A 14,957-nucleotide genomic window follows, 5' to 3' on the forward strand; every position below is an offset into this window, starting at 1 on the left:
TATATTTTATATTTAGGCCTCAAATACTTGGTTTCGTCGCAATAAACATGCCTGGAAATATCCTGAATTGTCGTTTAAAAATGCCCAGTTTTGTCACAACAACTGGAAATGTTCTGATGTGTGGGTAATAATAACGGCTTTTGTTGCAGCTGTCATGCCTAGGTGTCATGCCATCCACGAATCCCTCTTCCTCCTGATGAGACACACATATAATCTGAACTACTTCACTTTAAAAATGTTAATATGATACGTATGACACACACAAATGCCACATGTCATGCCAAAAAATAAAATGTAGCTGCAATGTTTAAGTCTGACAGGTTATTGGAAATACGCCACAAAAAGGACATTTTTATAAACATAAATGTGGCTAAATATCGTCAAATGTTGAGTAACACAATATCAGTTGTGTCTTTCAGGAGGAAAGGATGTGTAACCTCAAATAAAACAAGTAATGCTGAAATCATGTTGGTTGGCTCGCTCTGTGCTGACAGCTAATGACCTGCTTCTCTCATCAGTCAAATGGTTGAAATGGAAACCTGCCACCTGATGGTGACAAACTCACTTCCCTAATGTTATTGTCTCTTATGAACTGAGCAGTGGTGGAAGAAGTAGCAATACTTTCATGTCCAAAGGTAGGTAAAACAAGTCCAGCATTTCCCTCTAAAATGTAATGGAGCTGTAATGTCGTGCAAAATGGAAATACTCTCACATGCATGTGGCAAAAAAAACCTCATCCCCAACCCTATCACTGCCATCTTCAGTGTGACGGAAACTGAGTAATAAAAAGAAATGTATCAGCTTATCAGAATAATGCATTAGCATTTGCATCTCTCGCGGCCCGCTGTATTATTTCACGCAACCGGAAATCAGCAAAGCCTTCCTCATTTAGCACTCTTACATCAGACAAAGATAGTCACTAGGAGGATCTCAGAAAAAGTTTTATCTGGTCCCCTTTCCTAAGATATGCAGTAACCCTGTCCTTGACTTAAACTTGATATCATAATATACCGATCAGCGTGGGAGACTGTTAAGGCTGTGTAGTCACCCCACAGATCACTGGATCTTAGAGTGGTGGGGATGGCTTCCCGAAAGATCAGGGCCATTTGTGTTGCTGGTTCCATAGTAACGTGTGTGTGTGTGTGTGTGGTTGAAGACCATATGGTGTCCATTTTGTGTTGTGGTAGTGGCAGTTCACTTTTGTTGGATGTCTGTGTGTTGCTGTTGGTATGGCAGCAACTTTGTAGCTGGTATGCTAGGTACACATTATCTCAGTGAATAAAAAGTAGTTGTCAACGAACTATGGGGAACGCCTGTTCATTGGCATTGGCAGAGAATATTTGGCAAATTTTTCATGGGCACAACCCACATACTCAGCTCTGCTGCTCATCCCACAGATGCGGCACCATCTAAAAGGGAAATAAACAGGCTTTCCTATGGTATAAGATTTAACACAAATTTCCTTACTTTTTGTGCTTAGTTTATTTGTAGGAAATAAAGGTGTAAAAGTGTTAAAGGTGTCTTATGTGGTTATTTTGGGTCCGTGGTGGAGTTTTGTTCCTCCCATAGGGCCGCCCAAGGGTGGGGCGTAACAGAGAAGCAAATGTAACTCTGCAACATAAACTAAAATAAATACTCAAGTACCACAAAATCGTACAGCACTTGTGTAAATGTAGGTTTTTCCAGCTCTAAGAAACATTTAAAAAATAAAAACACCCAAGGAACAAGAATCACATATTTTATTACTGCTATTTACAAAATCTTACAGTCCATTCCATAAATAAAAAAACAGTGTATGACAGAAATAAAAATACCATCCTTTGCAAGAACATATTGTATATTAGGCATTAATGGTTAAAGTGCACAGGTAGACATTGGATCTGCTGTTTCAGATGAAACTCGTTTGACATCTCGACCGCAGGCAGCTCATGCAAGTCATATTCGGAGTGATGTGGCGTAAAAGGCTTCTTCGGTGAGAGTGGCATCAGTTGCGACACTTCAGTCTCTGCAAGATTACTGGTGACACGTTTCCCTACGAGAGCCTCTCACAACCTGTCTGCAGCGGCCGTGCCAAAAACTCTCCAAACCTTGAAATCGAAAATTTGGAGGCAAAGTAATTGAGGATTTTACTGCGTGTCTACTGAATGTGCAACCGAACGAAATCCGCTCTCCTCCCGGTGGGCGTCATTTACCCAATCAATGTGCTTTAATAACAACCAGATGGAGTGATTACGTTTCAAATATACATTGTGCATAACAAGGCATCAAGACATTCTGTTGTCCCGCTGAGAGCTGTGTCTCATTCCTTTGTCCAACCTGATTATTTACCCAAAAAACAATGCTCAGTAATAAATAAACGATTATATTTCAGTCAAAGCACTTTGTAAACACTGTTTAAGAAAGGTGCTACATAATATTATTAATATTATTACTGGTTCAAAGATTATTGGTTGCTCTAATGCTGAAAATTCAATGAGTGAGCTTAAGACGTACGAATATTTAAATATTTGTGTTTAAAAGACGTTGGTCCAGTCGACAAGTGGTTAACCCATTAGTTGATTAATTGATAAAGTTTTAGCTACAGTAGATGTAGTTAGGTTAATATCCGTCTTTCCAAAGACTCAGAGGTGTATCTAGGTATGAAGGAAATGGAGATAAATAATATTGAATATTATTAAGAGAAGACAACACTGACTGTAAAATAAATAAATAAATAAATAAATGAAATGCCGGGATCGGCTGCAGCTACTCAGAGAAAACAGATGGCTGGTTAATGTTGGTACAATATTCACTTTGAACATAATTCCAGAGATATGACAAAGAAAATGAGCTGATTAATAAAGACGGTTAGTTTCATTAAATTGCAATGTTTTTACAGCAGGAAGGCAAAAAAAGGAGTAATCTGAAATTGATCTATGCATGTACATTACTTCTCATATCACTCACATGCATTAACAGAAAGTTATAATGTCAACATATGTTCCTATGGCACAAAATGGCCAGCTTATGGAATACCACATAATGTGCTTACATGTGCAAATACAAACAAGGTATGCTTGATAATACAGTAATTTGAAGTGTGTATCAAAACATACGAGGTGACTAGAAGGCACCGGGAACGTATCTGTTGGATTGGAGAAGAGCCATGAACTCCTGTTTCCTTTTTATCTGGCCCATCAGCTTGATGCTCATGACGAGCAGAACCACCTAAGAGAGGGAGCACAGGAGTTACAAGCATGCTGTGCATTCAAATACCCACACTGACATACTGTCAGAAAAAAGATTAAGTATGTCCCAATACATAGTATGCCAAAAATACCAGGATGTTGGGTAACAGATATAAAAGCAAGAGGTTCAAAGTTCAGGGCGTAATGCTATGAGACATTAGTATGTCATTAGTAGGGCATCTGCGGTACCTAGTAAAAGTAAATATAAAAAGTATGCGATCCCGAACGCACTCGTTGTGGTGTTCAGTGATGGCTGCCACATGACTTTCTGGTGACCTGGGATCAAATCCGACCACCACAACCCCTTTGTACTATGTCTACATCATGACAGGAAGTATTGATTTGTATCACGAAAATTCTCTAGCACAGATTAGATCAAGGTGATAACTCAATAGTCTTACTGAATTAAAACTGCTACACATTCTGACAAATAAAGGCCTGTCTCAATTAGAGGCCTGATCTGGAAACCAAGCTGGTTATTTTTTTCTTCTTCTTCTTCTTCTTCTTAAGTTCTTTGGATGTATAAAACCAGGCTGTTGGCTACCTACTTGAGCTAACGTTAGTTCGCTGCTTAGATCGCACATGCAAATATAAATGTTTAAACTTTTGTCAATATGGACATCGGTCAGATTCTCTACATTTCAGTCATTTAGTTCATTTTACTGAAACCATGAGCAACAGAGAAGACTGGAATTCATTCAGATTTACCAGCATGACAAAAACAAGAGGTGACAGAGAGGAAGTGAGGAGGGTCTGGTTTGGGAAAGACCCACAGTCTGTGAAAAATCAGGTTCCTCTGGCTCCTCCTAGTGCTGCTAATGACATCTGAAATAATCTACCTCGTCTGAATGACAATAACCAGTCAGAGCCAGTAGGTGCCTCCAACACAGTGCCAACAGCATACACGGCGAAGACAAGCTGACAGAGAAAAGTCGATGCCAAAAAGCAAGATAAAGAGAGAGTTAAACGTGCCCGAGATAAAACAAGTGTAAACATAAGAGCAGAAAGAAAGAAGGACCCGAAAGAATTCCAAAAAAACAGGAACGGAAGCCTTTGCTTCACGACCCTGGTACTCCAGCAGAGTACCAAGAGGAGGGAGGGAGACCAGGCTGTACGCTCGGCCTGCACCATGGACCCACAGCCGGCTATCCTCCGTTAACCACGCACCTTTGGGTCCTGGATGCCTAAGTGAGGCAGAACAGAAGGCTCAAAGCCTCTGCAAAACTATGGAGGAGGCCAAGTCAGGTCCCCCCGTCCCTCGAGACACTCCTTAAACAACCAGTAGAGCGTCCCATCAGACTTATACAGGGGTGACACTGTCAGCACAGAGACGAGTCGTCCACTGGCAGCTGTACACAACTCATGCGAGGCTGGAGGGTCAACAAGGACTGAGAAAGGAGAAGTGCCAACGGTAGGAGACAGTACACTTTTAGAGTCTTAGGGCTCATACACACTCTATAGTGCCAGAAACAGGCTGTGATAAGGTGTAAAAATTTGGAGAGGGCAATGAAAAATGGGAAAAATGGGAAAGTTGGTAAGTATAAATATTGAGCTTGACTGAGTGAGAGAACACATAGGTGAGTGGGGATTCTTGAAAATGCCATTAGAAGCACTAGGAGGAGCCAGAGGAACATGATTATTTCTCTCATGTTCAACTGTCAGGGTAAAGTTTATGATGAGCTAATGTCCGGGTAAAGTCTTACCGAACACATAAATGTGGAGGAAAAAAACCACACATACCCAAAACACTCCACTTCCAAACTGTACAGCCATCGCCAGTGAGAACGCAAGCTTCAGTTCAGAGACATAAATTGGTAGGCAAGGCTGTGGAAACAAAGTGCAGGTTAATTGTAAACCAGTGTGAGGGGTCACCAGTAACAAATGTCAGGAACCACTGAACAGAAACACAGATGTGGAGATCTTTTACCTCTTGATAAACATACTGGTTCTTCGGAGCTCCGAGTGTGGCGCTGCCCCGTAGTCGAATCTAGTGAGGAGCACAAAACCCCATCACATCATATGACAAATACAAGCTTCACTCAACACAGGTGAAAAGTGGGTGCCGCTTTGACAATATTCACCTTGGGGGCCCTTTTTAAATGATCTTAAGGGCATAGTCTAAAGTGCATGGCGCGAGTGCATCTAAGGCTCTCCATCTCCACTTCCGAAGTTAATTTGTTAACTCCCAGATTTCTCGACCCACCCTCCCTTTCCCTTCCTTTCATCCACCATCCTCCTTACCTCATCCCTACCATCATTCCTTCATCCTCTCTTCCCTTCTCCCCTCAGTCTGGTGCATACCTCTCCCATGTCTCATTCTAGGTACCGTCTGGAGGGCCTGAGACAGAACCCCGACACTGAGTCTCCCTCGGCCTGATCTCCAGTGCATCCTCCCAGATCAACCTAACAGAAGACTTCCACCTTCACCCCTACTTACATCCATTCACCAGTCCCCGACAACTAACACCTCCTTGTTAGTGAATTGCCAGTTAAGCACCTAATCTGGGTGCAAAGTAAGGTGCAAGGGGCAAAGGAGTTGTACTTTGTCGCTTTCGGTGTGTTGTGGGCGTAACATGAATTCAGCTAATCAGAGTTTTATCTCCCATTCCCTTTAAAAACCAGGCTGCACCTGGTGCTGCTATTTACACGATGGATTCAGCAAATTCAAGAGGTAAGCAGTTTTCTGCTGAGTAATAGTAACGTCACTGCAGCAGCAAAACTAAAAACTGTAGTTTTAAATTTGACAAAGGAAATAGATCTAAACTTTTAGCTTCTGAAATTATCAATGAAATTACACTGCTCCTCCTATGCGCACATCTCTCTTAATGTGAAGGGGCATTTAACTATCTGAGTAGTGCGCCCTTGAAATAGCAGGACGATACTGCACCATTGATTTTAGACCAGGGTTTTCTGGTCAATGGCGCAATCACTTTCTGCTGCCTCAAAACAGCAGTAAGCTACACTCCTATGGGTGCAAGTGCAACATAAAAAAGACAGCTGCATCTGTCTGAAACTACCAATGACAGTTGTGTTGCACTGTGTGTCGCTTTGAGCCGTGTGTAAGATAGAGACCAGGGTCCTATGCACATCCTATACACATAGTTTTGGCCATCACACCGATCACTTATGATAATGTGTAACCTCCCAAATGTTGTTGCACTATAGACATTTATTAGATCTTGTAGAGCTACTTCAATGTTCAGTTTTAATCCACTGAACAGGTAGTTTAAAGTTGAACTCAAGAGTTCTTGAAAACCTGTTTGCCACTACCAGTATTATTGATATGCACAATAAACTGTGCCACTCAGTTGAAGCCAGATTACATTCCAGTCTCTTCATCTGTAAAGATATATTTTTAGGTATATTGGATTCTCTTCAGCTCTGCTGCAGCCCTCTGGTCAAAGACATACACAACTTCAAGGTCACTTAAAAAAAACAAAACGTTTTCCCCCATGAGTCTCACTTGACTGACAACATGAGGCTGCGGGGCCAGGATGAGTCATCGTCACTGCTTATATAAAAGGAGATACTCACGCATTTCCCTGGATAGTGACAGTTACAGGAGGCGGGGATGGAAGAGCCCCAGTCTTTGTAGCCTTCAATGAGACCACAGCACTCGAACTGGAGGTGACAAACACACACATGTACAGAAGTTAAAGGTTACAGATAAACCAGGACAAAATGCATCACAAGATATATCACACAGAAAGCACATAAACATTTCATCCCTCACATCTGAGGGTACAAATCATGACTTTTCAATGTACTGGCTGGATTTGTACGGGGAATGATTCCCCCATGGCAGGGTATGTGATACTTCTTTATCCAAGTCTTTTTATTGGGGGTTGAGAGTGGCAGTAGTATAAAAGTGAAATCAGAATTTCTGATACAAAAAAAAGTCAAAAATCAAAAATACTCTAAAGGGTGAGTTGTCATACATGTAAAGAAAAAGACAGATTATTATATATTTCAGAATATAATATTTACAGATAAAATGTTTCGTTCTATTTAAAACAATAAAATAAATAAATAAATAATAAAAGATAATAATAAATAAAATAATAAATAAAGAAATAAAATAAAATAAAAAAGGGCGGTGGTCAAACCCTCTCAATGAGAATTTAATCTTTTCCAAATGCAGGTGGTGCGTCATATATTTATAAAAGTGAAAGCATAATTTATAAGAAATATAGAAAATATTCAATTGAAAAATAAAATTTAGCGTTCTATTTAAAAACAATTAAAAAAGAAAATAAACAAATAATTAAAATAATAATAATAATAATAATAATAACAATAATAATAATATCTTAGAACTTCTGGTCTGTAAAGGGTTGCCAGATCTGGTAGAATTTGTTTTCACACCCTCTTAATGAGAATTTAATCTTTCCAAATGCAGGTGGTGCATCACATCCTTCTCGTGGGCAGAATGGTCAGGGGCCCGTGTTTGCTTCCAATTTAATAATATCAATTTACATGCTAGTAGGGTTACAAACAATATCATGTTATGTTGGGAGCTGGTGAACACGAGATCAGAACCTTTAATACCAAAGGGTGCGGTCAGAGGTTCAGAATCTACCCAGGTTGACCCAGGACGTCTGAAAGTGACTGAGAAATATTTTGCCAATATGTTGAATATTTGATACATATATTTGAATATATTTACAGAGCTTATTTTTGATAAGTGAAGTCTATGCAATATTTCAAATGGCAAAAGTCAATGCTTAGCACAAGAATGAACCAGTAATTGGGCTTTTGTCCATGACTCTTCCCCAAATCATTTGCCCAGGTGAAACCTCTTTAAGATAAGACACACCCACCTGCCCGGCCCTGCCCTTTAGAGGCCGTTTATACGTTGCCGGCTATTTTCATAAACGGACATTTCACCGTCTCCGTTTTCAAAAAGATCTTCGTTTACACTTACCCGTGTATATATACACAAGAGCATGCCAAACCTGTAGGTGGCAGTGTAACGAGAAGCTCAAGCCTTCCATGTATCCATTGTCACCATAGCAACATAGGTCGCACTTTTTACACAGGCGCAAGTTCCGGCGCATACTGTGACGTGGGCTGCCTATAACTCCGTTTATCTCCGTTTATCTCAGTTTACATGCAAACGCGCAACCGGAGTTTTCCAAAATCTCCACTCTGGCCGGAGTTTTTAGAAAGACTCGTTTTCAGAGGAGAAATCTCCGTTTGCGTGTAAACGAAGGGCACAAACGAAGGAAGATGTCTCCGTTTATCAAAATCACCGTGTACGTGTAAACGGCCTCACAGACTATAAATATATCGCTGGTGAGGCCACATTCATGCTTGATTGCCACCTGAGTGCTGTGTGTGATGTGTGTGTGATAGCTAAATCCACCACATGTGTGCTTTAGGGCAGACTCCATAGATTTCTTTTCCTTTTATTCTCCTGCATTGTCAGAACTCTGGCAGCTTTCCATCTAACAAGCAAGCAAGTGTGGGGGAGAAAATGCCCCAGAAGCACGCCTAAGCCAGCAGTAGTCTGTGGTGAGCAAAGGACAAGTCGGCTAACAGCACGTTAGTGGCTTGCCTGATAAACCACAAAGGTTTCAGCTGGTTGTATTAGCAAACTAGTACAGCAAATAAACATGCTGTCAAGGATGGCAAGCCAGCAGTGACAGTCTTATGTGGTTTTGCTCCCATTAAAGGAGTGTGTTTTGTGAAGCCACGCTGTGAGGCTAATCTCCTTGTCATAAACTCAGTCAAATCCAGACACAAGGACAAGATACACATATTTTTACATATCTGACTTACACTTTCTCAGGGTATCATTATCTCCCATGTCCATTATCAATATGCACCTTGAGCACCCTTTTTTGTGCACAAATCATTATGAAAATACACCCATGAAAAGAACAAAGACACTGCAGAACCTGCCTGAGAATAATCACATTTTCAACTTTGCTCGAGTATCAAAGCAGTCCAGTGATTTCTTTCTGTACAGACGTGTTCACCGCACACAGGGACTGCTGATAGCTAATTCGGCATACTTTTAATGGAGAAACTGGCTGAAAAAATGGGGTTTAAGTTCCAGGCAACAGCTAACTGATGGACTCCATGGAAACACTAATGTGTTAACATGCTCCAATGCAATATGGGAAGTGTAAATGCAAAACTTTGATGACATAATTGGTGTTTCTCAAAGTCAAGGTCCTACAAAGGTTCAGCAAAAGCCATTCCTTGCATTCAGTGAGCACACATTGGAACAGGCTAGCTGGTGCCCAGGTGTGCCTCATTAACCCTCTGAGGACTGAGAGGGTTCCAGTACTGTGATGATTATGTCACTCTCTAATGTTGTTGAACAATTTGAACAAATATAAGCAAGATCCTTGACATTGGAACAATCCTTAGGTGGGACTTGAAATTCAGCAATTTAAGGATCCTTCCTTGACTTTGAGAAACACCTAATATTTGAGATGTATGGACAAATGGGACACACACCATTTAATGGCCCAGTAGACAAAAGTGCCCTTTAAAGTCTTTTTATATATTTATATTTTTCAAGCTCCACTGCACTAAGGAAGAGGAATGTGTTATCTAAAACTTGGCCCAGTTGTGATGACCCCTGGGGTGCCATCTCCTGTGCTGTGATTTACCCGTCTGTGCTCTGTGTTTGCAGGCAGGAGATCATTAGTGCAACTGGGAACATCTGATGATGTTCCAGGTTATTTCAGTCTGTGTGCAGCTGGTCGCCTGCATGTCTCCAGCTGAACCTTCACTTCGCTGCGTCTCTCTGCCCCTCTTTTGTTTGGTTATGTTGCTTTAGTTCTTTGTTTTTGCTTTGATGCACCTTGACAACATTTTTTTTATTCACCGAGCACAAGCTCCATTTTGCTGTGGCCATTTGAGCCTGGTCAGGTCAAACATCAAGTTAAAAAATACAGCTGCTTACTTCCTGTTGAATACTATACAGCAGGGTCCTGTTGGCTTTGCTGGTTGTACTGAGGGGCATCATGGCGAGCAACTTGGACTCCTCACGCGCCACACGTTTCTGAGGAGGGAGAAATCACATTGAACACTCATTCTGTAGTTAAAGCTGCTTTTTAATACTTTAAGATAACAAAGTTGTAAAAGCAAGGCATTCAGGTACTTTACCTCATAAACATCTTGGTAACTTAGTGCCGTTCTAACGATTATCGTTTGACTGGCTGCCGCCATCCCAGTTGCATACTGCGAACACACATAAACCATCAGAGAAACATCATTTGCAGAAAACACTTGTATAAATACTGTCCTACACAGATGAAAAGAAAGCAGGTGTGTTTTTTTTTACCAGAATCAAACACCATCTCTTTCCTTTACAGGCTCCAACCACACCGAGCACTGAGAGCAGCAGGCAGCTGATCTCCACCACGTACATTATCACTACAGAAACAGTGGACACCAGCTGTGGAGACAAATAACAATGGCCTTAAAGGGGTTCATTGACTGGCAAATGACCTGTTGTTTTATGTAACAAAATAATCTAAAACAGTGATACTGAAACTGCAGCCCACGCCGGGCCAAATCTGGCCCCCGGTAGGGTGCTAGATGGCCCCCCAACCATTTTCTAATTCACAATGAAGATAAACTGAATCACTGAGATTTTTTTACCACTTTAAGTACTTAAAAAGCAACAAAATTGAGCTTGTTGATCAAAGAAATGCCCCACGAACACCCAAAAAGAGGTCCAGGCTAAGCCCTGATTTTTCTCAAATCATAGAAACACCCTTGGGGGCAGTGACCTGTGCAGGGCTGCTGCAAGTGGCCCCTGGCCTCCTTTCATTTTGTAAAAGTGGGCCCCAGGCAAAGCAAGTTGAGTATCTCTGATTTAGAATCAAAGAATCTGCAGAAGATGTTTAATTCATGTATTTCTAACATAGCACGGCTACAAATGAGGTCAAAGGTCAGAGCTACAGTATGGCACAGGGCCTAAAGACAATGGACACTTCAGCTGGCAGATGCTTGCCAACATTAGCTCAGGTCTTGCAGACAAAAGACAATATAAAAAGTGCTGCTGTGGTGCGTTCAGGCACTATTGATGTAGGACCAAGTAAACTCATGCATTAATAATCCCCCCAATGATCCTTGGATGTCCCAGCAACTCTTTTCCTCCTTTTAAAGCCTGACAAGACGAGGGTTATGTCCGTCTCCGATAAATAATATTATCTGCTCAGGGTATTATTTTCATCCGCTAAGAAGTCGGTCTTACTTTGCCAGTTTGTAGGAGGTCTCTGTGCCAAGCGACTGTCATCGTCAACATGAAGAAGCACAGTGCCTTTGGAGAAAGGAAACACAAAGCTTTTGTTAAGAAGACATGAAAAGTGTCGAAGGCTAAACAGAAATTTTAGTTTTACAATGCCAGTGTCTCTTAAAGTTTCTTTACGCTTCTGCATATACTCGAAGCAACGTGTACGCAGTTGCTTTGTGCCTATCATAGTTCTGCGTTCTGTTGGTCTACATCGCTATGCAATTCCCTGCCAAAGCACTTGGGGGCGTGGTGTTCTTTAATATACCTACTTAGACTCTGTAATGTCTATGGTCGTTGCTCATTCATTGTTTGTCTTCTGGCTTTGCTCTAGTCACAGTGAAGATGGCGACTGAGAGAGAAAGACTGTTGCTGGAGCTCGAAATGATCGATACTGAACAACAAATGCTCTTATTACAAATGTTATGATGACGACGAAGAGAGAAGCGACTGCGCCGATGGTCTGTATGCCCACTGAATGGCTCGAGGCGGTGTTGTGGTACTGCAGCAGGAAGTGAAACCTTGAGAAATGCTGGAAATTATGGAGTTTGAAGGACCAATCATAGCTCTTGTGGTCTGTGTTGGGTCGGCATTGCCTCCACGTGTGGTTACAATTTTTTTGGGAGATGCACGTCACGTCTCTGCATCAGATGGGCAGAAGCATAAACCTTGCTTTACTTTGTATCCAATCCATACATGTTATTTTGTCAGCCACTGGAGGAGTATCACGTCAAGTTAATTTAAGTGCTAATGGAAGACAGTAGCACAGCTATCCAGGATTAGGCTACAGCTAAGATAATACCCAGAGCTGGCCCTTAAGCAAAAGACCATTTCACAATGTTTGCTTACAATAATTTTCGGGAAGAAAACCCCCACATCAGGTACATAAAATGAAACATGAAAATTTTGTGCCATTTTTGCCAATAGCGAGAAAACACTAAGATCAGAGACAAGCGAAATGGACGATTCAAGTAGGCCAAGCAAGTCATTATCTCTCCGATTGCTTGCTAGCCTGTTGCCATAGATGGCTTCCATTTAGGGATGCAGGGTATTGGATTTTTTGCAGATATCCAATATGCTGATATATTACAACTTATTTAGCTGATGACCAATACCGATACCGTTAAATCCACTTTTTCCCCCACCTAATTTTGTGGTACCTGTACTGACATCCAATGGAAGCAGTGGTCAGACATGTGCTGAGAAACGAGCTGGAACACTTTTGTTTCTCACTGCTCCATCCAGTTCCCGGGCTCTGGACGGGCATAACATGCTGACGACAGCGCTGCGCCATCGGAGTTAAAAAGTAAACAGCCAAGATTGCAGCTGCCGAAGTACCGCGTCCATTCAATTTAGCTTTGGAAGAAACGCTAAGCCAACTACACCTATCTTTTTCCTTCAGAGAGGAACAGAAGACTGCCCTAGAAGCCTTTGTTTCCAGGAAGGACGTTTTTGACGTTTGCCGACGGGATACGGTAAAAGCATAATATATCAGTTAGCCCCACTGTTCGGCAAACAAATGGGGGTTATTGCAATGAATACGTTACCTTGATTTTTGCTTTGATTGGCTATCGTGCTATCCAATTGCGTGTGGCGGCATTCAATATGCCTGAGTTAGTGCTGCCCCTTGGGTAGGAAGGGTGTATTGGGTTAGGGTTAGGGTTAAAAAAAACCAAGTTTGCTAGGGTCATAAAAAAATACTGTATTGACTGTAGTAGTCTAGTTTTATTTTATTCCTTACAATGTGAGGGAGGGGGGCAAACCACATCTTGCTCCTGGCCCCCAAAAGTCTAGGGCCGGCCCTGATAATACCTTTGCAGGACGGTGATATCACAGCCAAATAGAGACCTACAATGCACACAACTCTAACACACAAACACATTGTAACCAGCAGCACTATGAGGACATTACAGATAGTCTCTAGGGGGAGAGGTCTGTGTATGGAGGGATAACAGAGCAGGGTTATCTTTGTAAATGCAAATGATCAGGATGGCGTCTTTTCTGACATAGCTACCAGTCATTTTTTTGTCCTCAACACAACCTTAAAACATTATAGTGCATAGAATGCACCGCAGGCATTACCACATAGTAGCCTACATTCATAAATCTGATGGAGGGGACTGCTGCAGATGTGAGGACAGACACACAGCACCAGCATGGTGCTATTTGGGTTATTTATAGGCACACGGATGATTTGGATCAAAAATAACTGCAAGCAAATCCAATCCTTTAATCAGAGAAACAGCCCATACAGATGAATCACACAGGCCTCTAACATTGCATAGAGAAGCGGTGAGATGTACCTACCATATGCACAGCGTTTGCAAAAATAAACGGCCTCTTCAGGCTCGTTTTATCCGCCACCACGACCACTGCGCTCCGCTGCATGCTGCTGCGTCTCTCCCTGCCTCCACAACCAGCTTTTACATGCAGAAAATATCACAGCTGTGGACCTTTGGCAATAACTGTAAGGGCATCTACAGCGTCTATCTATGCGCACAGGACGTCACGGTGATGTGCTGGGTGAGGGGTCTGCGCCGCTTTCAAGTGCAATCGGAAATATGGGAATCGAGGCGGATTAGTGCACAGGGGTGAGGTTCAGCCGGGATTCATTCATGAGTGAGAGGTGAAATGCAACCTCAGAAAAATCAGTTACTTGTATTTGGATATCTAGAATTATTTTTATACTGTTAAGTAATGGATTACACTGTTTCAAATGACGTTTCATGTCCAATTTAAACATGTTATTCTGCACATCATCATGTTTCCTTTGTCCTTATGTGTATATATTTGGTTTTGTACCCAGTGGTGCCCTCAAAAGGGGGACATGGCCCCCCTGAAACACCTGCCCCCCCTGGTGAAAAATAATTGGACGCCAATACTGTCTTTAAGAGGCTGTAGTGTGCTATGTTATGTAAGCGAAACCAGACGGCCCAAGGCATTTATTGGTACCAACCCTGTCGTAAGTGCTTGATGTGAAGGGGGCTAAAGAACGCTCTAAAGTGACATAGCCATTTTCAAATGGTCCCTTGAACTCTCACCTCAAGATATCTGAATGAAAATGGGTCCCATGGAGAACCACAACATATACACTGCTATAAACCATTGCAAAAAAATGTTGTTATGATCGGCTACAACAAGATATAAAAACAATACTATACAATAGTACTTCATGTGGAGTTATCAAGAAAGTGGGGGTTTAGAGTCTAGCTTTTATATATTCCAGAGAAGGATTCCAGATTTAATTTATCCGAGGAGCAATTCATTGTGAATCTTAGTTTCTCAAGTTTGAGGTGTCGCATCACTTCCCTCAACCACTGAGTCCAGCTCAGAGGATAGGGGTTCTTCCAGTACCTCCGTGCTAATGAAGAAACAAATTTCATTACTCTGAGTTTAGACACCTGGGAACATTGTCAAGAGTTTGACTTTTGAGAAATGGAGGCGATGCAGCACCCTAAATTGAACGAGGCCATGCC

General features: G+C 41.8%; 1 protein-coding gene across 1 annotated transcript; it reads right to left on the bottom strand.

Moving 5' to 3' along the window:
- Positions 1–1,721: 1,721 nt before the first annotated feature.
- On the bottom strand, positions 1,722–13,998 carry LOC117249021 (tetraspanin-8-like). Its single transcript, XM_033614335.2, has 9 exons — positions 13,789–13,998; positions 11,446–11,511; positions 10,528–10,641; positions 10,350–10,424; positions 10,147–10,245; positions 6,762–6,848; positions 5,155–5,214; positions 4,968–5,051; positions 1,722–3,207 (listed from the first exon to the last, which is right to left on the bottom strand). The coding sequence occupies exons 1-9, from the start codon at positions 13,867–13,869 to the stop codon at positions 3,103–3,105; spliced, it is 771 nt and encodes a 256-aa protein (XP_033470226.1). The 5' UTR covers positions 13,870–13,998; the 3' UTR covers positions 1,722–3,102.
- Positions 13,999–14,957: the final 959 nt, after the last annotated feature.

The sequence above is a fragment of the Epinephelus lanceolatus genome, chromosome 23 (genome assembly GCF_041903045.1).
Source record: "Epinephelus lanceolatus isolate andai-2023 chromosome 23, ASM4190304v1, whole genome shotgun sequence".
In the NCBI taxonomy this organism is placed as follows: domain Eukaryota; kingdom Metazoa; phylum Chordata; class Actinopteri; order Perciformes; family Serranidae; genus Epinephelus; species Epinephelus lanceolatus.

What these genes read in the sequence shown, in the direction of transcription:
- LOC117249021 (XM_033614335.2), bottom strand. Translation starts at nt 13,869, where the DNA reads ATGCAGCGGAGCGCAGTGGTCGTGGTGGCGGATAAAACGAGCCTGAAG. An exon ending in AGAGATGGTGTTTGATTCTG is followed by an intron (nt 10,425 to 10,527) that starts GTAAAAAAAAAC and finishes GTGTGTTCGCAG; the next exon opens with TATGCAACTGGGATGGCGGC. An exon ending in TGTATAGTATTCAACAGGAA is followed by an intron (nt 6,849 to 10,146) that starts GTAAGCAGCTGT and finishes TGTCACCTCCAG; the next exon opens with TTCGAGTGCTGTGGTCTCAT.